Source organism: Perca fluviatilis, chromosome 22 (assembly GCF_010015445.1).
Source record: "Perca fluviatilis chromosome 22, GENO_Pfluv_1.0, whole genome shotgun sequence".
NCBI classification, from domain to species: domain Eukaryota; kingdom Metazoa; phylum Chordata; class Actinopteri; order Perciformes; family Percidae; genus Perca; species Perca fluviatilis.
The window spans coordinates 18,754,950-18,775,626 of NC_053133.1; the positions used below are offsets into that span (position 1 = coordinate 18,754,950).

The following is a 20,677-nucleotide window of genomic DNA, read 5'->3' on the forward strand; positions in this document are numbered from 1 at the left end:
TGATGGATTTTTGGAATTCATTTATCCAAGCAGGCTTTCAGTATATTGCCTTTATCTACGATTTTTGATCTTTTATAAATAGCCCTTCAGTCTGAGCTAAATCTGTGCGAGAGAGCAGATGTCATTCAGCATTAAAGACTGGCTTTGAAAAGGTTTCAGGAGATTCACATCTAATCAGAAATGTGACAGTTTCACAATTACCCGGTCAGAGTAGATGAGGATTAAATGAGGTTTGCAGCACTTTGCTGATGTGAGACAGATGATGGATTTTTTGTCCACTTGGAGGCAGAAGAACAAGTTAAAAACACAATATTGACATAATACGACCTTATAAAGTTGTTGAATGTGTAAGCAAACAAATTTGTCTTTATACATCCAGCAGATACGGAGCATTTGAAGTCGTGTATATCCAAGATTCTCTCTCTTTTTAACTCTGTTTCACCCAACTCCTAAAAAGAAATATCTTTAGCTGCTAAATGCTCAACTAGTCGGTTTATCAAATTATTTTCACTGCGCGCTACTGGCTGGAAACTGGGTTGATGAAAGTGGAAAACCAAAACAATGATCTAAACCTGACTAAAAAGGGTTAGTAAAACTGAAGTGAACTACAGAATTAGGTAATAATTATCTGCCGGTTCATCCCTACAAGCAACACCTTTCACATTACAGTCAATTGATCAATTGTTAATATAAAAAAAATACTGATATGATATGTACAAAAGAAAAGCATGCTTTGCCAAGTTGTTTTCTGAGAGGGTTGAATGTTAAGATGTGAGACAGAAGTACACATTAGCAGAAATGATTATATCAGTCGGAATACAAATTACACACAATTAAATATAAGTGGGTTCTGGTGGGTTAAGGAACCACCGATTACATTTGAAGTGAATAAATTAAATTGGCAAAGTGATCTTCTTACAAGAGGCATAGAACAAGCGTCAGTACAATAGAACTATCATAATAATGGAAAGTGGACGTAACATTATGAATACACGTACAATTTTATGCAAACAGCCCAGCAATAAATATCTTGTTTAACCTAATCATTGTAATTAATTGCATTATTTTGTTAATGCCATTTTGACCCACCCTGTAAATGATTACCTTCACAAAAGGTAGTATGTTTTTTGCAGGGCTGTTGTTTTGAATTGCGTCAGATTTTACAGGTGTAATGAATGACACTGTGTCTTCTAGCTGTCAGCGCTATTGTTCTCTTGTGCTCTGGACAATGTAGGATTGCAGGAAGGCATGTGATGAGAATGTTTTGCAGAATAATGACAGGAAACCTGTTCTTATGGGGAGTGATTGGAGGAAAAAAATGGGATGAATTCCTGTGTAAAACATTTGATTTGAGGTCTAAAACTCTGCATACATGATAAATCATACTACTGAAACTTAAAACATATGTTTAAATGGTTGTCTTTATTAATCTTACCAAAATATATGTATCAATGATACAAACTCACACTTTGTTTCTCTTTTGTAAATATAACTTAGCAAAGAAAAACCTAATCTAAACAACATGTATTTATGCTTTTACATATTCACTGCACTTTATAATGGTAGAAAAGAAATCTGCTATAAACTCTCAAATTACATTACAGGTACATTCCCAAAGTGCCATGCTTGGTGAGAGTGAGGGTAAAAAAAAAAAAGTATGCTTGAACATAAAGGTAAATAATACATAACACAACAGTCATTTGACACCTTAAATGGGAAAACATTGCCTAAGAGCTCCCTTTTGGCCTGTAAAAAGTACCATCATGCATTTTAACAAAATATCTCTTCTGTGTCGACTAACGTTATTTTTATTAGTTGGTTCAGTTAGCTGTAACAGTTACACCTGGCAGTTACTGGATGTGAATATTTAGGAACAAATCTCAATATATTAGAGAATCTGCCCTTTAGTAAACACTTAAGTTATAACTAAGTTTGAACTTATGAAGTCAGCTCGTGCGACCTCCTCCTGAATCTTTGCATCCTTTGTGCCAACCTACTGTTTGTAATATACGTTTTAATGTGCTCTGTCTTTGCCTGAAGTGCTGGTCTCAAAAGAACATCCTCTCTGTGTTGAAGATCCTCAGCCTGGTCATGAAGTTGAAATAGACAAAGGCTAGGCAGACCAGCAGGTTCTTCATCAGATAGAGGAGGGGTGTGACAAAGCCAAAGAAGGCAATGAGGCCAACACGCACAAAGAAGAAGGGAAAGTCCTGCACGGCCACTCCTAGTGAGGGAAGCAGGGGGCTGTGGGGCATGACCACCACCCGCAGGCAAGACAGGTAGCTGAAGATGTAGATGGGGAACACCCAGCCTGAGTAGTAGACAAGGGGATGTCCTGCTACCCTCACCATCTCTACTGTGTCCATCCAGAACATAAAGCTGTCCACAAATACGTCCGCTCGGGCATCGCTGGCACACAGGAATCTCAGTGGACCCGTGTAGGAGTACGGAGATATGCGGTACGCTGTGGTGCTCGCCGATTGTGAGCTCAATCCAGAGATGCTAAATGGTCTCCCAGGATTACCTGGTATCCCAGGGACTGTGCCGTTGGTCTCTGGTCGAGCCCCTGCTCCATTCTGGTTCCTGTCATTGTGCTGGTTTGCTCCGGGTGGCATAGGATTTGGCCTAGCTTGCCCGGGCACAGCTGGCCCCGATGCAGCTGGAGTGATAGGTGTGACTGGTGTTACCTGTTCCACATGTGTGAGGACAGTGGAGGGGATGTCAGCATCTCTCTCCATGTCATTACCTGGGGAGAGAAAGTCAGAGCAAAGCAAATCTGAAAAGACCTTTTATATGTTGCTTATCTTCATGTAGTTTGGTGTCTGTGGGGGTTGTTTTTGAAAATTAGCCAAACAAGAATCATCATTTTATTTTGAATATTGTTTGGCCAAAGACCTACCACCAAATCTTGTGATAATAAAAATGCAAACATTATTCTGCTGTGTAGTTGAAGCCCAAACGTGCTGAGACGGATGACGCTGAAAATTCTCAAAAGGATTGGGTTTTCCAAGAAATGTACTCTGACCACGTCAGTGCTTCCCTTTAGAAACACACTGCTGAAGTTCTGTCGGTTCAGCACTGTGTTACAAGAAATGGCTAACAAATTTCCTCAGGTGCATCAATATTTTTCAACTGCGGGCACAGAGCCAAAGAATAAGAAGTTCAAATGGTTCTGGATCAATTATTTAAAGAACTGTTGGCTGTATTTGTTGCCTCCAAGCTCCTGTAATGTAAAGCCGGGCTGGTATCACTACAGAAGTTGGCAGGGGAAAGTTCAGGATCTAAAGCACTCAGTGATTTGTGTAATGCGTTCAGAGAGCGGCGCTCACCCTGGCCGGTCAGTCTGCAGTGTCGTATCCTTTCCACAACGTCAATACAGATGAGAGAGAAGAGCACTAGTGATACAGGGAGCTCCGTGAACGTATCATGTGTCATGTGGTTATTTATCTGAACCTGGGCAAACAGCCAGAAAATCATAAATTGAACATACTAGAACATTTCATCTGATTACTTACTCACTTCCAATCAATATAGAACCCTACAATTGACATCAACAATAAAAGGACCTCTGCACCAGGCCAGGGCTCGACAGTAACGGTGGCCCGGTTGCCCTCGGCAACCACATTGAGTAAAATTGGCAACCGCGTGGCCACTGGTTGCCCCCTTTGGCAACCACCTATTCAATATTTGTGGTTTTTTTTATATATCATATTATATTTCAAAAGAAGGCAAGATTTTATTTGGTTGTCTCCCTAAAGTGTAAACACTACGTTCATGCAGCAACACAACATTTCAGCTGCTGTGCGACCGCTTTCCACACACGCGCGCATGTTAAAATGCGGTGCTAATATGGCTACCAGACGGAATGGCAACTCGGATTTCGGTGCCTCATTACGAAGGCACTTAAATGTCTGCCCTGTTCTCTGATGCTCCGAAACAGACGTTACAGGCAACAGAAACATCGCTGCATGTCACGCTAGTAAACACTATTAACACGTCACACTTGGCAGCAGGTAACGTTAGCTTACCGTTAGCTACAGTAGTAACTGGATTAAACACGGTTAAAATGCTGACAGCTAAACTAAAAGTGTGACTGTATTTCACTGTAGAGGATTCCAACAGCGGGACGTACAACCATCTGCCGCTAAAGCTATGAGCTAAAAGACAAACTAGCACGTGGTCAATGCTGTTGCCGGAGAGAAACAACACAGACAGGACAAAATGTTGTGTTTAGTTAAAAACTAGTGAACCTTGTGGTGCATTCAAAGTTATTGAAAAATACCCTTTTCTCATCTGTTTTTTTATTTTAACAGCAATTTTCTGGTGAAATAAGTAATTATTGTTTAAAGTTATTGTTATTACATCATTTAAATTCCCCCCTTTTTTGTGCTGATCCGAAAATTGATCCGATCCGTGACTCAAAACCTTGATCCGATCCATGAGTTTTCTATTTGAGAGGGATGGGAAATGATATTGCAACATTATTAAAATGTGTGGTATAGTTACATGACAAATTAATTGCTCCAAATATAGGCAGTTTAAAACATGGCAACCGTATTGTCAATTTCGGCAACCACTTCAAAAAGTTAGCCTTGAGCCCTGCAAGCATTCACATATACATGTCTGACCTCCTGTAGTACTGGGTCTGTGGTCCAAATCATTTGCAGCGCTGGTATTTGCCTGAGTCAGGACTTCATACCAACAGGACACAGATCAAAGCAGACAAGCTGGTCATCTTAGCAGAATTTATGGCTCTTATGTAAAATACACCAGATAAGCAAGGGCCAAAAGGTCAGCTTGGGCTCTAGAAAGGGCCACATAAAACAGCAAATAGGACCTGGGCTGCAGCCAGTGAGGAAGTGAAAATGTGCCTCATGGACAGATGATTTGACAAGGGCAGTTTGGACAGGAAGAGGAACCAAGCTGCTTATCAGTGGCTCCTTATCCATATTCATCCCCTGAGAACCAAAAAGGTTCCTCACAAATCATCACCTTTGTTCCACTCACAGATGTCTCGCACCGTGATTCCACTCACCAACAACATTTTATATAACTTAGGTCCGAAATGTAAAGTTGTGGCAGGTATTTTTTAAGTTCCAAGAAGCTTCGTTTGGATGATGAACGCAATCATCAAAAATAACTACAAAAGGATCTATTACAAATTTATCAACATAAGGATCAAAGTTCATAATCAGTTCATAATCAGAGACTGATACAACAAATGAAACAAATGTCAAACACTCATGTTGTACCTCAGAGCTGGCGATGAGAAAGGCAAAGCAGGGCAATGTGGACAGGATCACATATACGAGCGTCACAGGCCTCCTGATACAAAGACAAAGGAAGGGAAAGAAGTAAGGAAGGAAGACAAAAGGCAGTTGCAGGACTTGCTAACTCAGGGTATTCATCAGCCCAGTGCAGTCCAAACCAGCCACAGACAAACCAGCTGGTCAGATCTCAGTCAGTGCTGCACTGCCGTCCCGGCTGCTGACCATACACAGCTAAGAACCTCTGAGGCCCCTGACCTCAGGAGAAACTCACCACTTCTTCCTCCCAATGAGAAACTTCTTCTTTGCAAAGACCATATACTTCATGGGTACCCAGACCAGCAGGGCGGTGGAGGTGACATAGGCAATGGAGGAGGCCACGATCAACCAGTAGGCCGTGCTGCCGTCTCCAGGGGGCCGCGCCGACGTTTTGACCTTTGCTACGATGACGGCGAACCTCTGCATGACGATGAAGAGTGGCACGCACAGGCCTGCAAACTGCAGCACCTCGCACAGGGCGAACTTCAGCGTCCTCCCCGAGCCCATGCTGTGGAGCTCAAAAAAAGAAAAAGAAGGGAGGGAGACGGGGCTGTTGTCGCAGTGAGGCAACCCCTGTCCCTCTGAGGGATGGTCAGGCCTCGGACCAGTGCATTGTCTGCCTCCACTAGCATTTTCCACACACCACAGCCCTGGCTCTGCTCACCCAACTGCTTACACTGCACTAGGCATTGTATACCTCGGTGTAACGGTGATGTGACTGGCTCTTTACTCTCTTTATATACAGGATAAAAAACAAAGGCTGTCTCACTCCACACCCTGAAGGATATGTTTGTACTACAGACATCTCAGTGGGATGATTTAGTCAAAAAACGGTACTTTAAATCAGTGCTTTTGAAGCTAAAACCCCATCTTATCAATCAGCTACACATAATAGATTACCTACATTATTCAGAGCATCTAAAATACATAGCTTTGCATTATTTATACCGTATATTCTACCTGAACATTCTCCAAAACCAGCAAACATAAATGGACTCACAGTGAAAGCAACATCCAAGGCACTTGTGGCTCTTCTCATATTTAAACATTACCATCTAGTGGCAAAATGTGATAACTGTAAAATATCAGATACTACACAATGAGGTTACAAATATTTGAAACATATCAAAGGCTCCAACAAATTAAGATAAATTGATTAATACTTCATGGCAAAAAGCAAGCAACATGCCCTCAGGCTAGCCAACCAAAAGCATGAACTGAAAAGATGAATTGAGTTGTTTTATCGTTGGTCTCTTTTAGTCCAAAATCCATCCATCCATGCACACTATCTTTCACGCTGTGACCCTGTTCATAATGAAGAGAAAGTTTGGTGTTGACTTGTAGCATTAATTATTTTTATTCAGAAACTCAACTGTCTTCATGTTTGAAAATACAAATAAAAAAATAATTAAAATCATGAACTCAAGTGATGACGGGAGCTGGCTGCAGCACGACTCAATTAAAAACCACCATGAAGAGTTTATAATGTTCAAGAGTTTGCTCTTGAGACTTTGCTCTAATTTTCGGGACAATTAGGGCACGATTCGGGACAATTGCTTGGATTTAATCGGGACCCTAGCTATGGTTAACTGCTCCTCAGATCTCTGCAGGGTGAATCCAGACAGCTAGCTAGACTATCTGTCCAATCTGAGTTTTCTGTTGCACGACAAAAACAACAAGTTCCTTTCCGAGGCTATTTTGCAGCGGGCGCTTAGCACTGCCCAAAACAATTGTGATTGGTTTAAAGACATGGCAATAAACCAGAGCACGTTTTTCTCCCATCCCAGAAGCGATATTTTTTTTTCCCACAATGGCCAAGCCAAGACCCGCGCTTCAATAGCATTCACACACTATTGGCCAGGCGTCCATGCTTAGGCTACATGTAGAGGTCCTATCCCCTGACCAATTCCCTAACCCTAACCCTAACCCTAACCCTAACCACTCGAGGTGAAATGCCTATAACCCTAACCAATCAGTCTTGGCGTGGCCCTAGTGAGATTCGTAATTTTGCATCCCGAAATACTGTGTGGACTAGCCAGACCCTCCTCCACAGCACTGTGGAGGAAGGTACAGTACAGGCCTTATTTGATAGAAATCTATGTATTTTCCGCGACAAAACGTATGCCTTCTCTATGATGCACTCCTATGTCTCTTTGACATAATGTGCTACTTCAAAAGTCCAACTTTACTGCGTTGTCCTGCTACTTTCATGTTTGGTAATCCTCTCAGAAAGATGCCATCTTATGAATAATTAACACGGGAAGCAAAAAGAGCCTCTTCCCTGACAATCTAGCAGTTATAGATATGTCAATGAGTCATAGCCATTTTTTTTGCTGGAGAACAACTGCACGTGAAATCTGATTATTCTTACCAGATGTTTGGTTTATAACAATATCCGGCGGATGGTGGGCACCGAGGCGTTTCATCTCAAGTTTTTCTTCAAAAAAAACAGACACATTTTGCTGTAGAAAATAATCCACGTCGATGGTGACCGCAGAAACTCCAACAACTACCTGAAAATGACGTCCACAGCACTTGGCAATCAGCCAATCAAATTGCAGCGGGGGTTAGGCTACAGGTAGCTGTGGGCATGCGCATTGTTGTACTCCACACTCAGCATGCAGCTATCACCCAATTATCGTCCTCAAGCCAACACAATTAAAACACCATTTTTAAAACTATTAAGTAACACTTTTTTTAATAAGGGTACAAATCATATAGGCCTTGAAAGTAATACAGGATAGATGATGAATTTATGTTGCTCACCATTAGGCTAACTATGACTTTATGTCATTAGTTCACACTTAGGACTAATAGATCAATTAAGGACTGATACTTAGGCCTACTTTTAATACTTCTGAGTATTTCCTGATAATATTTAGGCCTACATACTTTTACTTAAATTACATGCAATGTCAATGCAGGGCCTTTAATTGTAACATTTTTCTTCACTGAGGTATTGCTACTTTTAAGTAGACGATACGCTCTGAGTAGCCTATGCTACTTCTTCCACCACTGAACAACGCTAATATACAGTTTTTTTTATTTTTACTTTTTTTATTTTTATCACTATACTAATAGCTCCTGGCCCACCGGCAGGCCACGCACTTGTTGCACTAGTCCCGCGAGATAGGGGAGCAGGATGGATGACCATTACTGCTCCCCTCCCTACCAGCCCCAGCTGTCAGCTCCCTTCCTGACTTCCCCACCCTGCCCCCGGTACCATGGCGTACAGCGAGGAGGACGGCACGGTTGAGGAGAAGGAAAACAACAACAAGAAGAAAACGAAAAGCGCCCTCGCTACCGCATGGCTCACTTTCTACAACATCGCCATGACCGCCGGGTACGTGCGTTTATCCGCCCCGCCCGGCTATTAATAAGAAAAGTCTATAAGTTAGCCGCTCCCTAAAAAACTGTAAGCGCGTGTTGCTGTTTATAGGACTACAGTGTCTCTGTGGCAAGCCGAAAGTGCCTGTTCAGCTCGCTCAGTTTAGCAGCTCACACGAGTTGGGGAACACTTGAGTAAACCATTTGATATTTTAAAATATATAGAAATATAAGGGGTATCTGTGCGAGTGTCAGAAAATGAATGAATGGCGTTTGGTTAAAGTGACAGGCTTGCGCTGCAGCCGTGTCCAAATAGGGCTGACTGGATGGTGTCAGCGTCAAGGCCCACAGTGCGGCAGACAGTTGCAGTGATAAGTATAGCCGGAGTGCGCTGACACTGGAGCTCAGGTCTGGGACACTGAAATGCTCAATGGGCAGATTTTTTAATAACAACATAACATTTGTGAGTTTCAAACAGAGCATTTCGTATCGTGTTTAGGCTATATGATAAACTGACAGGACAAACAGATGGGAATCGATACTTGTTGCTCATGTCACTTCAGCTATGAATAACAGCTCTGTCCGATCAGTGGCACTCTCCGGATCAATAATGATTAGACGATAGGGCTGGGCAATATATCGATATTATATCAATATCGTGATATGAGACTAGATATCGTCTTAGATTTTGGATATGGTAATATCGTGATATGACATAGGTGTTGTCTTTTACTGGTTTTAAAGGCTGCATTACAGTAAAGTGATGTACTTTTCTGAACTTACCAGACTGTTCTAGCTGTTCTATTATTTGCCTTTTCCCCACTTAGACATTATGTCCACATTACTGATGATTATTTATCTAAAATCTAAGTGTGAAGATATTTTGTTAAAGCACCAATTGTCAACCCTAGAATATCGCCTCAATATCGAGGTATTTGGTCAAGAATATCGTGATATCTGATTTTCTCCCTATCGCCCAGCCCTATTAGACGACGTGCCTAAAGTTTGCAGTGGTGGGAAAAGTACTTTTACTTCAGTAATTGTAACAATACCACAGTCTAGAGATACTCTGTTACAACTAAAAGTCCTGCATTTAAAACGTTACTCATGTAAAAGTATAAGCAGGAAAATGCTAGAAAAGTGTAGTAAAGTATTAAAAGTTAATGTAGGCCTACTCAATGCATTGAAACATGGCCCAGTGTCTGTTATACTACTCTTTATTACATTATTAATAAATAATGCATTACTACAGTAAATGTTCTTAGTTATATTCCAACACTGCAATTAAGGCATTAGGCTAATGTTGAGGTACATCAACACAACATGCAGGGATCAATACTTTTATAGTCATACAAACATGTCATCATTAACTTCTACAATATGCATCATATTGTGAGATTTATTTTAAAATGATTGTTATTCTTATATATATATATATATAAACATATAAAGTTTTGTTTGAATATATGCAAAAACAATGTCTGTCTGATTCTGAAGAGATGATTTCAATATGCCAGCTAACCTTGGGGCTATCTAGAGTTTGACCTCACGTGTAATGATCACACTGACATCAACTGAACTGGTTTTCACTTAAACAAATAACATGATACAGAACACAATTCATCAGAGCAGCCCACATTTTAAGTATCCAATAGAGCTGATAGGTCATTGTGTTAAGCAAAATAGGAACTTGAAGATGTTGCTCTAAGACAGTATAATAGACCTTTTTCGTATTACTTTTTTGGTAATATTTAGTCAAAACAATTAATTGAGAAAATAATCAGCAGATTAATCAATGAGTTGCAGCCCTGTATCCATTCCAGCCATTAACTCTTTAGGTTGTTAATTGATCCCGTTAACAGTTATGTGAGATAATCGTTTTGTAGTTTGTTATAAAGAGTCTCCTCCTGTTTAGCTTCACTTTGATTCTGTTTTGTATGTTGCTAAGTTGGTTCAGAGAGGGAGACGACGCAACAATTTTGTTCAAAGGATTTTTGAATGTTACACCTGGATTACATTTTGGTAGTATTTCACTTTCACTTTACATACATCCACATGAGTTCAGGAGCACCCCCCAGCTGTTTAGCTGCCTTTACTCAGACATTTTCAAGTCTAAGTGAAGGAATATCATTTTTACATCGTCTCATACGAAGGGTTGGTTACTGTTGACGTGTTTGTCATAAAGGAGAATTGTAGAGAAAATGAAAATAATTTAAGTACAACTCTTTTAAACTTGAAACTGCTGAAATTGGGATGAGGGTTAAGTTTTTGGAAATGTGTTAATATGCTAATATGTTTTACAAAAGTCACAAATGTTGCAAGGACTAATGGGTAGTTAGATTAACTTTTGATGTATAATACCATGGGCTCTTTGTTATGCTTCTACTGTAGTAGATTATGTGTAATGCCACATCTTTTCTTTTTGTGAAAGTATAAAATTGAAACACAAAACACTTTTGTCGTCTCAAACTTTAGCCATGATTTTACCAGTGTAATTATGCCATTATGCCTTGTTTTATCAAGTCAATAGTTACCACTAAATATCTATTGTCGCTGTAGGGCAGTAACAAGTTTGCTGCTGCTCGAACTGTGCATAACGTGGAGCCAGATAAAATGTCCTCAGCGGTTGTCAGACGCAGGAAAGTGCATGTAACAGAGCTGTGAGAAGATGCAGTAGGTTTAGAGTTTGAGTTTTAAAAAAAAAGAGCATTTGCCATGTCAAAATGTACACTGTGCACAATATATGCAGAGCTTAATAACACGGTTTTCAGTTTCTACCAGGGACACAGGAAACTCTTTCACCATCCATCTTGCACTAAGTGGTGCCATTATGTAATGTATTGTTTTCTTTCTGCAGGTGGCTGGTTTTGGCCATGGCAATGATGCGCTTCTACATCCAGAAAGGCACACGAAAGGGTTTGTACAGAAGTATAGCAAGGACACTCAAGTTTTTCCAGACCTTTGCATTAGTTGAGGTAAGAATTTGAGTGGAATAGTGTTTGCTGTCGTAGCATGACCTGATAAAATACTTTGTTACAGTGAGAAATGACAATGATTTTAATTAGGTACTGTAGATGAGGGTAATTAATCGATTTTTATGTTTCTTGTCTTACAGGTGGGACATTGTGCCATCGGTATGGGATGATTTTTGTTTATGACTTATAATTTCTGTTAAAATATAAACACATATATAAACACGTATATTATTGTGCCACCATCTCTGCAGCTGTAACAGTTGTTGTTTTATTTCTCCTGCTCTGCTGCAGGGATTGTGAGGACTTCAGTGATTGTAACCGGGGTGCAAGTGTGTTCACGGATTTTCATGGTTTGGTTCATCACCAACAGCATCAGACAGGTGACAATCACAGCACAGCACAGACTCTTCTGCTACTGTGGTTTTATTTAGTTGTACAAGCAAAATAGAATGAAGAATTGCATAATTTTTGGTTACTTTCTTTGCTGTCTGAAAAAAAGCCACAATAATTACTATTTTAATCACAAACTTCACTTCAATATTATTAACTTTACACACACACAGCATACATATTAATAGCATTCCTTAACAAAAGGTCTCGTAGGGTTTACTGGACATTTTCTTCTGTCTATTTTAAGCATCTGTTACATGAAAATGGCAAGAACCCATGTGCTTTATTATAGTTTTATTTGTTTTGTATTTACAATCATTGCTGTCCCACATTTGCACTTATCTGGTTTGACTCATCTAAACAAGTTACTTTCTCCTTCCTCTGTATATTTGCCATTTTTTTCACGATTTAAATGAAGATCCAGAATGAAGAAAGCGTAATCCTATTCCTGGTTGTGTGGACGATCACAGAGATTACCAGATATTCCTACTACACATTCAACCTGCTCCACCACCTGCCGTACTTCATCAAATGGGCCAGGTGGAGATGCCATTACCCCGTGGCTGGGATGAGCTTTAACTGTCATTACTGTGTCGGACATTGTTATCTGAGCATGTCGGCACTGATCTGGCGATTTCACATCTGGCATGCAGCCCTCCCCGGGCCTAGACCGGCTTTACATCAGGAAGTAGTGCAGCCGTGTGTGTGTGTGTGTGTGTGTGTGTGTGTGTGTGTGTGTGTGTGTGTGTGTGTGTGTGTGTGTGTGTGTGTGTGTGTGTGTGTGTGTGTGTGTGTGTGTGTGTGTGTGTGTGTGTGTGTGTGTGTGTGTGTGTGTGTGTGTAACAGTTGTTACTAACTCACACAGAGGGGAGAAGCATGTGTGTGTTTATTGATTAGCACCTCATTAGCCATTCTCTTGTCAATGGTGGATGAACCAAAGGCTAACATGACTGATGTTGGAGAAAAAGAAAGTTACAGTTGACATTTAATCATTTTAGCGCTTATTTAGATGTTTTAATAATTATTAAAAAAAAACTAGATTGAAGTATGATCGATAATTGCATCGATGTACTTACTCAAAAAAAAGCAATCCAAAAATTGTTGTTTTAATGTCAAAGACTTGATTATCAGCACAAAAAAACATGAAACATGAAACCACTGTCATGATTATCAGTGAACTGTGATGACGATCAACACGTTTCTCAGCTCTAGAGTGACATAATGTCTGCGTACTACTGTATGAAGAGCACTTGTGACGTGGCAGTCTCTCTGCTACAGTAGCTCAGCTGAAACTGGAGCCGTCGGGAGGAACGTCAGCTGTACACATTGATAGCTGTCCAACACAGGCTTGGCCTCTCACAGCCAAGAGAGAGACTATCTCACTTCAGAATAGTGACGTTTACATTTCGCATCAAGTCATTCACTAGGTGAGACACTGTTCTGTCTCTGCAGACAGAGGTTCACCAGAAGAATGTGAATTTTTCTGCTACTTCAGTGCGTCGTAGGATTGTCAGTTTTTTGCCAGTTACTCTTTTGTTTTGGGTTTTGATTTTTCATATATCGAATGCCACTCTCCTCCCTGCCCCCCGCCCTTAACTGCTGTCTTTAAGCATGAAGGAGACCCCCCCCAGAGGGGCTCATGTTCAGCTGCTCATGTTTTTAAGACCATCTGTTTTGGTCACGGAATGTTCACCCAACTTTTCTCTCACATCCGCTGAGACGCTCCCCCGAGCCTTTGCTGTGGTCTCAACTAAATACAGGATTTCTACTGCCCTGAGTCATGCCATATATCATAATAGAGACTGTGTGTTGTCACAAAGAGAGGCAGGCACGTCACAATTATGTGTGACAGGCAGTTGTAACAGAAAGCCAAGAAGATTGTGAATGATTTTATGAAGAGCAGCTCTATTCTGAACTTTTGTGATTTTATAACACATTCGGAAACATATTTTTATGTCGCATTCCCAGATTTGTTTACCAAGTTATAAAGTAAAGCCAACTTTCTTCAACTGTGTGTGCATGCATTTAAGCGTCTACGTTTAATCAAAAATGTATCCATTGTCACTGTAGTAATCAACCATTTAGCCTAGTGACAGTTGTTAAAGGCTCAAACTGCAGCCACAACCTGATCCTGCAGCTTTGCCCACTACAACATCTGCCAAATCACATCCCTTTTCACAAGGCATACCCAGCTCCCTGTCCAGGTTTTAGTCAGCGCCCATCGTCAGTAGTGGCTTTTTTTAAATGCGTAGTATAGAGGCACTCTATAGATTTTAGGGAGTTAGTTCCCCTTTTTGGATGACCTGGATGTCATTCTACTTTACCTCAACTTCTTTGTCTTGGCTCCCCATTGATGGAATGGCTTTCCTTTTTCCATTTTTGTGGTGGTGAATCCTCAATATCCATGATTGAAGGCTGGCTCAGCATTGAATACCTTATCAATGTTGGGAATTCAAACCCAAGTAAAATTAATCATAAGCAAACATGGACGTCGACGTGATTTTTGTAGCTTCTTGACTTGTCAGTTGCTGTTTGGCTGCCAACGTTTAAGTCTCAAATGTTAAAAGTTGTCAGAAGTGCAGTGCACCAACTCCAGGAAAACGGCACAGTTTAACAAAATATGAAAAGGACTGAATTGATTGTGTCTGATTACCGGTCTAAAGCAGGTTTAAAACATGATATTAGACCAGGGAGAAAACCAGAAAACCCCTATGAATGGTTGCTTATGCTAACTGTGCGTGAGTGTACTTACAATTTAAAAGAAGATTTTAAGGAGCATGCCTTGATTGTTAAACTCATCCTCTAAAGTTTGCACTGTTACAGTTTGAGTGTAGATTGTGTGTGTAGACATCTAACCATGTGAGTAACCAACATTCGCAAACTTATACTGCAGGAGTGTTAGTTGCACGTGTGTGACTGCAGACATCTTTTCCTTCCCAGATACAATCTCTTCATCGTCTTGTATCCCCTGGGAGTCGCCGGAGAACTGCTGACCATTTATGCTGCTCTGCCGTTCGTCCGCAGATCTGGAATGTACTCCATGAGGCTCCCCAACAAGTATAACGTGTCGTTCGACTACTACTACTGCCTAATCATCGCCATGTTGTCCTACATCCCACGTAAGGAGCGTTTTTACTCCCCACACTTTTCCCCTTTTTGATAAAACGTATAGAGGAAGATGACCCAGGATAAATGACCCCTCTATTGATGATTCATCTTTGCATCTTCCACTACATGAGACTTTAGAGATGGCCTCTTTTGTGGTATTGTGACAGCAGGGTCTAAAAAGCATGGCAACATTTAGGAGCCAAGTGTGTAGTATCCCACATGTCCTTTTAACCCCAATTTTGTTCTGTGGCAATGAAAGACTCTGCGACCGGTGTTGTTTTTCTTGCTAAGAGGTTGGTTGAAAGGATCGATATCACTCTCATATCTACACGTTAAATATGACGATGGAGCCAGGAGACGGTTTGCTTAGCTTAGCATAAAGACTGGAAACAGGAAAACAGCTAGCCTGGCTCTGTCCAAAGGTAACAAAATACATCTACCAGCACCTCAAAGCTCACTAACACGTTATATCTAGTTTGTTTAGAGCAAAAACGAAGAGTTGCAGTGATTTTCTGGAGTCTCATTTTGTTGGGGTGACGACAAGACTCCAGGAAGTCACTGCTAGGCTAACCATCTTCTGGCTCTAGCTTTATATTTAGCCTACAGCCATGAGAGTGATATTCTATCTATATCTTCTCAATCAACTCTTGGCAAGAAAAACAAATGAGCGTATTTACCAAAACGTAAAACTATTCCTTTAAATGTTTGCGAGACCTGGGACCATCTTTGTTTTTCATGCAACAGTATAAAGCAGCAAAACACAATTCCACATCTGCAAATGTATATGGTATTAACTGATGTTAAAATGCTACATATAGCATCTTTGTGCAGAGTGAAATTGTTATATACAAGGGGATGGAGATCATAACATAACAGTAGGCTATAATCCAATACAGCACAACATCAATGCAGTAAAAGGTACTTTAAAGGAGCTGATAACGAACAAATGTTGAGAAAGTTGCTGTAGTTTCAGATGTTGTATTGAATTGCATACATAATACATAAATATTGCACATAACACATTTAATATTAAGTGTTGCGAAACAATACGATCAGGATTGTTTTGTGGTTCATCTAGACCTCGGAGAACAAAGCTACACGAAGCAGGCTTCAGTTCACAATGTTCTAAAGGTTTAATGAGACACACAAGGATATACAGATTTTCTAACAATCGCTACATTCATTTAGATGACGTGTAGTAAGATAAAAAAGAGTCAGGATGGGCAGAAGGATTGTCCCAAGGTTTGTTCACACAGATAGGAAAACAGTGTTGCAATTTAGGATACAAATAAAACTGATAAGAACGACTTTCTTCAATGGAATGTAACATTATTCACAACATTAAGTTTTGCATGTCTTGAAAATGCTTCTTGGTGTCCTGCTTTTCATTGGGAATTCAGTCGAGTTTTATTTTCCCACAGTGTTTCCTCAGCTCTACTTCCACATGCTGCGGCAGAGGAGAAGGGTGCTTCATGGGGAGGTCATAGTGGAGAAGGACGACTAGACCAGCCACCACCTCATGCCTTCGTTTGAGCCAGCCTGCCTCCACCATCACCCTCAACCCCCCTACTTCATCTCCACCTCCTCTTCAGCACCATCGGCCTGTTACGTTCTTCATTGTACGGGACGGGAAGAGCCGCACAGATGACGACCTGTCCAACAAGAGCAATAACAATCAGGAAGAAAGGAGTTCACCAGTACTGAGCAATAATAACTGATCCTAAGTCTTTACAGGATTAATTCCTATCTGAATGGTAATATTGGAAACATGTTTACAGTCCCAGTGTTGCTGGAGCTTGAGACAGAAGCCTTGAAGTTATGTCTCAGCACGCAGTCCTTTATTCGCTCACCAGCTTTACTGCACCTTGTTGCACTGAAAAACATGAGCCACAGCAGAGTCATAACACCTGTGTGAAGGATAAACGAGAGGCTTCCAGGAAAATGTGAAATGAAACATGGGAGGAAGATTGTTAATTGTGTCTCCTGAGTTGTCCAAACTTCATCCCCCAACCAACCCAATTGGCATTCTTATTTTTTAAGTGTATTCCACAGAAATTATTTTATACAGAAGAAGCGTGGCTGTACAAAACAAGGTTTAAAAAGAGAAATTATTCATAGTTCTATCATACCTCAACAATAAATCTACATTTAGACAATATGCTGCTTCTTTTGTGTATGTTTGTAAATGATGCAATGTGAAATGAGCGGTTAATAGCTTTAATTTCTTAATTTATTCACATAATGTATCACTTAGAGCGCAGCTCAAACTTAACATTTTCTCTGCTTGGCTCCTGCGTTCTTCTATGTTGCTTTGATGTTTACTATGTCAAATGTTAATTTACAAGAGAACATCTTAAACCGATTTGAGTCTTCAAAAAGTAGCAGCTTTTTCTAGACTGCTGTAGGTGAGACTAAAATTTTGATTTTTGTGAGCACTCGCAGTCTTCAGTCGCTGTTGTTTGTTTTTTAACATAAAGAATCTCATGTCCGTGTTAATAGAAAGGTAGTTAGATTCCCTCCTGCTAAAGGTGCTATTGTAAGATCATTTCAGTCTTCTGTGCAGCTGAAGGATTGACTGTGATTGAGTAGGAAAACAGGATGTGAAATGATTGAGAGGAAATGTTGCATAGCCCATGGTTATCTAAGAAAAGCAACATTTTTGCTAATAATCTGGGTTAGAGAGGAGAGAAACAATAAAAGTAAATGTCACAAAAATTGCTGGAAAAAAGTTATTTTTCAAGAAAAGAACAATAGAAATGTGAAAATACTTTTTTGTGCAAAATCAATAAACTAAATTCTACAATGGAGAGTTTTGTGATGAACTTCACACTTATGCAGACAGATAAGCCATCTGTTACCAGATCTGTTTATCTGGACCTGCATAAAAATGTAGAAATAAGCCAACAAATACAAACACCTCGTTTAGTTTTTACATATTTATTTGTGAGTGTTTCCTTCATCTTTTGTAGTGTTGTTTAAGTGTTTTTCTTAACAGGAAACAGTACCTGAGTGCAGAAAATGGCACATTTTATATTTGTAGGTAGCATCCACAGATTCATATTCATAAACATATGTACGTCTGTAATAGTGAAAAATAAATCTCATAATCACAAAATACTGTATCATACATTGAGTATTAAACTGTAAACGTTCAGTCTTGAACTAAAACTCAAGCTGATTGTGACATTTTTCTGTATTTATGTGTAAATATTTCCTTTGGTTTCTACTCGTATAAATGAAAATGCTATATAGACATTCATGAGGTTAGATAACAGGTTCCCCAAAGATAGCATATCAGCGACATTTCATGTTTTTTTGCGCATCATTTTGCACCTTTTCATTTTAAGGCAATTACATGTCATGAAAAGCACAACAGTAAGTCCACTTGGCTTCATAGAATTTATAATTTCCTACAAAACTTGGATAATGAAATATACATTCAGATATTCAGTTGCACGTGGAATACAGATTTATAAAATGTATTTCAAATAACCATAAAAAAAGATATATATATATATAGATATATATATATCTATATATCTATATATCAATCGATTGGTGATTTGGTACTTTAAAAAAAAAAAAAGTCCTCCTTCTGTGATTGCCCTGCTGTATTGCACTTGCTGGTGATGTTGGACTGGGTTTACTTTGGAGGAGAAAGGCGTCTCTTCAGCATTGGAGAGACGTTCGCTGTTGCAGCCCTGGGCTCGTTTCAAAATTGTCCCTTTGCTCTCTCCGTATGGACTCTCCACGCACCGTGTCGGTGGACCAGTGCCACGTGTCTAGCTGCTCACTGCAAGCTCCCTTTCAAGACATCGCTACGATCCAGGCAATCTTGCTGCAGAAAAATACACAGAATGACATTAGGACACCTCTGAGGAAATCCCCCCTTGATACAGTGACATTTGGAAAGGAAAAAAAAGAAGACAAAAACAGACGTACAGGTCTCCATTTCCTTCTCACAGATGTAGCTTATGAGATCTTCACAGAAGAAATCATTCCACAACCCTTCATGGATGAGCCCCGCACAGTCTTCTCCCATTTCATGTCCATGGCCCCAGTCGTCAGGCTGACCAGGCTTCCACTTCCTGCAGGCAAACAACAGGGGGCGATCACACTTTAGATTTACAGTATTTATTCTAAGAGTCTGGTGGAAAACTACAGCGCTGGAAAAGAGCAGGAATTGAAGTTGGATCATCTGATATGATATGATATGAAGTATGGCCATCTGAAAAGATAGCCTACACCCTTTGAATAGGGAATTCCAATATCTCCCCTCTGGACGGAGGCTAATGGTCCCTGGTTGTAGAACTACAAGATTTAAAAACAGTTTTGTCCCAGCGGCAATCACTCTGTTAAACAAACTGTAGAATTACTTGCACACAACGCACAAGCACCTTGGTCATGTACTAGCTGTAGAATTTCTGCATATAACTGCACAAGTCAGTGTGGTCATGTACAGTTTTTTATCCATGTTCTATTGTCTGTTTTATATGTTTTAATGTTTTGTGTGTTGCATGTTATGTGGTGGTCTACAAAGTTTTAAGGATGTCCGGCCTCTTAGACTGCAAACCTAGTTTACCTACGGGTACCAATACAGTAACCTGAACCTGAACCTGATCTGATTTCTTTTGATTTGCTTGTCTGTTTGGAGTGGAGATCTTTGAGGTTAACTAGGCTTTTATGACATATTGCTGTGTTCAGATTCTATTCATTGTTGGTTTGATGAATTTCATTATTGTATCTTTATCCTTTATGTGCAGTTCTGTAAGCTTTAATGTTTGTCTAAATGTTGGATTTTTGCTCTTGTTGCGAGAGAGTGCACTGCTCTGATTGGCTTCTCTGAATGTGAAAGAATTTGTTTTGTTTGAATGGGCAGCTGGAATAGGAGAGTTGAGCTTTGCATGCTTTGCATTTCAAACCAATCAGAAAATATCACAGGACTTTGCATGTTTATTTGGTGTTGTTTCATGTAAGTGAAAACCTACCGCTTCTAATTATTATGATTGGAAAGCAATGTTTTGCACAGCTCTGAAACCGAATATCCATCAGAGAAACGGCACCTACGTCCATACAGGATAAGATGTTCCCTATGATGGAGGTATTTTCTGATTTAATACTGACGCGAAAGCAGGTTCAGTCCCATCCAGCCAGCGCCAAACGTTTTCCTCCTCCCTGTCGGTCAGACCCATCCAGAAGTAGCCCTTTCCAAAGGTCTGCTTCTTCAGCCATTTCTGAGATCACAAGAGGACAGAAAAAGTCCCAACTGAGAAGTTACCTCACACATTACAGAGCAAGTGCGACCTTCCCTTCCAGTACATATTGATTTTAGTGGATTTCATTCTTTATATGCTAATGATACAATCAAAATAGTCACCTGTTCCTCCATATCGTTGATGATCAATAATGAAGCGGACGTTGATTCGCAGGTTGCCTTTGCGTCATCAAAACTGTGAAGGTCCTTAGAGAAAAAGTAGCACTTGTCTCTGTAGTTCACCCACTCAAAAGGGCATCCTGTAAAACAGTGTCAAAAACTATACTAAATAGTATTCATTATAAAAGATTTGACAT

The 20,677-nt window shown here is 40.1% G+C and overlaps 3 protein-coding genes across 4 annotated transcripts in view; 1 reads left to right on the top strand and 2 right to left on the bottom strand.

Moving 5' to 3' along the window:
- Positions 1-1,403: 1,403 nt before the first annotated feature.
- LOC120551921 (transmembrane protein 236-like) lies at positions 1,404-7,897 on the bottom strand. 2 transcript variants are annotated; one of them, XM_039789520.1, is made up of 5 exons: positions 7,678-7,897; positions 5,542-5,822; positions 5,253-5,325; positions 3,330-3,453; positions 1,404-2,746 (listed from the first exon to the last, which is right to left on the bottom strand). In XM_039789520.1, the coding sequence occupies exons 2-5, from the start codon at positions 5,811-5,813 to the stop codon at positions 2,049-2,051; spliced, it is 1,167 nt and encodes a 388-aa protein (XP_039645454.1). In that variant the 5' UTR covers positions 5,814-5,822; positions 7,678-7,897; the 3' UTR covers positions 1,404-2,048. The 2 variants fall into 2 exon arrangements, with proteins under 2 accessions (XP_039645454.1, XP_039645455.1); XM_039789521.1 differs by having other exon boundaries at positions 5,542-5,814; positions 7,678-7,699.
- A 633-nt stretch (positions 7,898-8,530) lies between these two features.
- hacd1 (3-hydroxyacyl-CoA dehydratase 1) lies at positions 8,531-17,913 on the top strand. The gene is made up of 7 exons (XM_039790347.1): positions 8,531-8,649; positions 11,491-11,608; positions 11,749-11,767; positions 11,900-11,988; positions 12,417-12,538; positions 14,939-15,117; positions 16,528-17,913. Exons 1-7 carry the CDS (start codon positions 8,531-8,533, stop codon positions 16,608-16,610), a joined length of 729 nt encoding a protein of 242 aa, XP_039646281.1. The 3' UTR covers positions 16,611-17,913.
- Positions 17,914-18,027: 114 nt separating this feature from the next.
- The window catches only part of LOC120552352 (collectin-12-like), a 37,968-nt gene continuing 35,318 nt past the window's right edge, over positions 18,028-20,677 (bottom strand). Inside the window, exons 7-10 of the mRNA XM_039790345.1 lie at positions 20,484-20,620; positions 20,231-20,340; positions 19,049-19,194; positions 18,028-18,944 (exon numbers count right to left, since the gene is read on the bottom strand). Of these exons, the coding sequence (XP_039646279.1) occupies positions 18,925-18,944; positions 19,049-19,194; positions 20,231-20,340; positions 20,484-20,620 (413 nt within the window). The 3' untranslated portion in view covers positions 18,028-18,924. The remainder of the gene's footprint in view (positions 18,945-19,048; positions 19,195-20,230; positions 20,341-20,483; positions 20,621-20,677) is intronic.

Bases quoted from the DNA above. Each gene is read 5' to 3' on its own strand.
- LOC120551921 (XM_039789520.1), bottom strand. From the start codon at position 5,813: ATGGGCTCGGGGAGGACGCTGAAGTTCGCCCTGTGCGAGGTGCTGCAG. The intron at 3,454-5,252 runs GTACAACATGAG...CTGTTTGCCCAG, and splicing joins TTCTCATCGCCAGCTCTGAG to GTTCAGATAAATAACCACAT. The intron at 2,747-3,329 runs GTGAGCGCCGCT...TTCTCTCCCCAG, and splicing joins CTGCAGACTGACCGGCCAGG to GTAATGACATGGAGAGAGAT.
- hacd1 (XM_039790347.1), top strand. From the start codon at position 8,531: ATGGCGTACAGCGAGGAGGACGGCACGGTTGAGGAGAAGGAAAACAAC. The intron at 11,989-12,416 runs GTGACAATCACA...ATTTAAATGAAG, and splicing joins TCACCAACAGCATCAGACAG to ATCCAGAATGAAGAAAGCGT. The intron at 15,118-16,527 runs GTAAGGAGCGTT...ATTTTCCCACAG, and splicing joins CATGTTGTCCTACATCCCAC to TGTTTCCTCAGCTCTACTTC.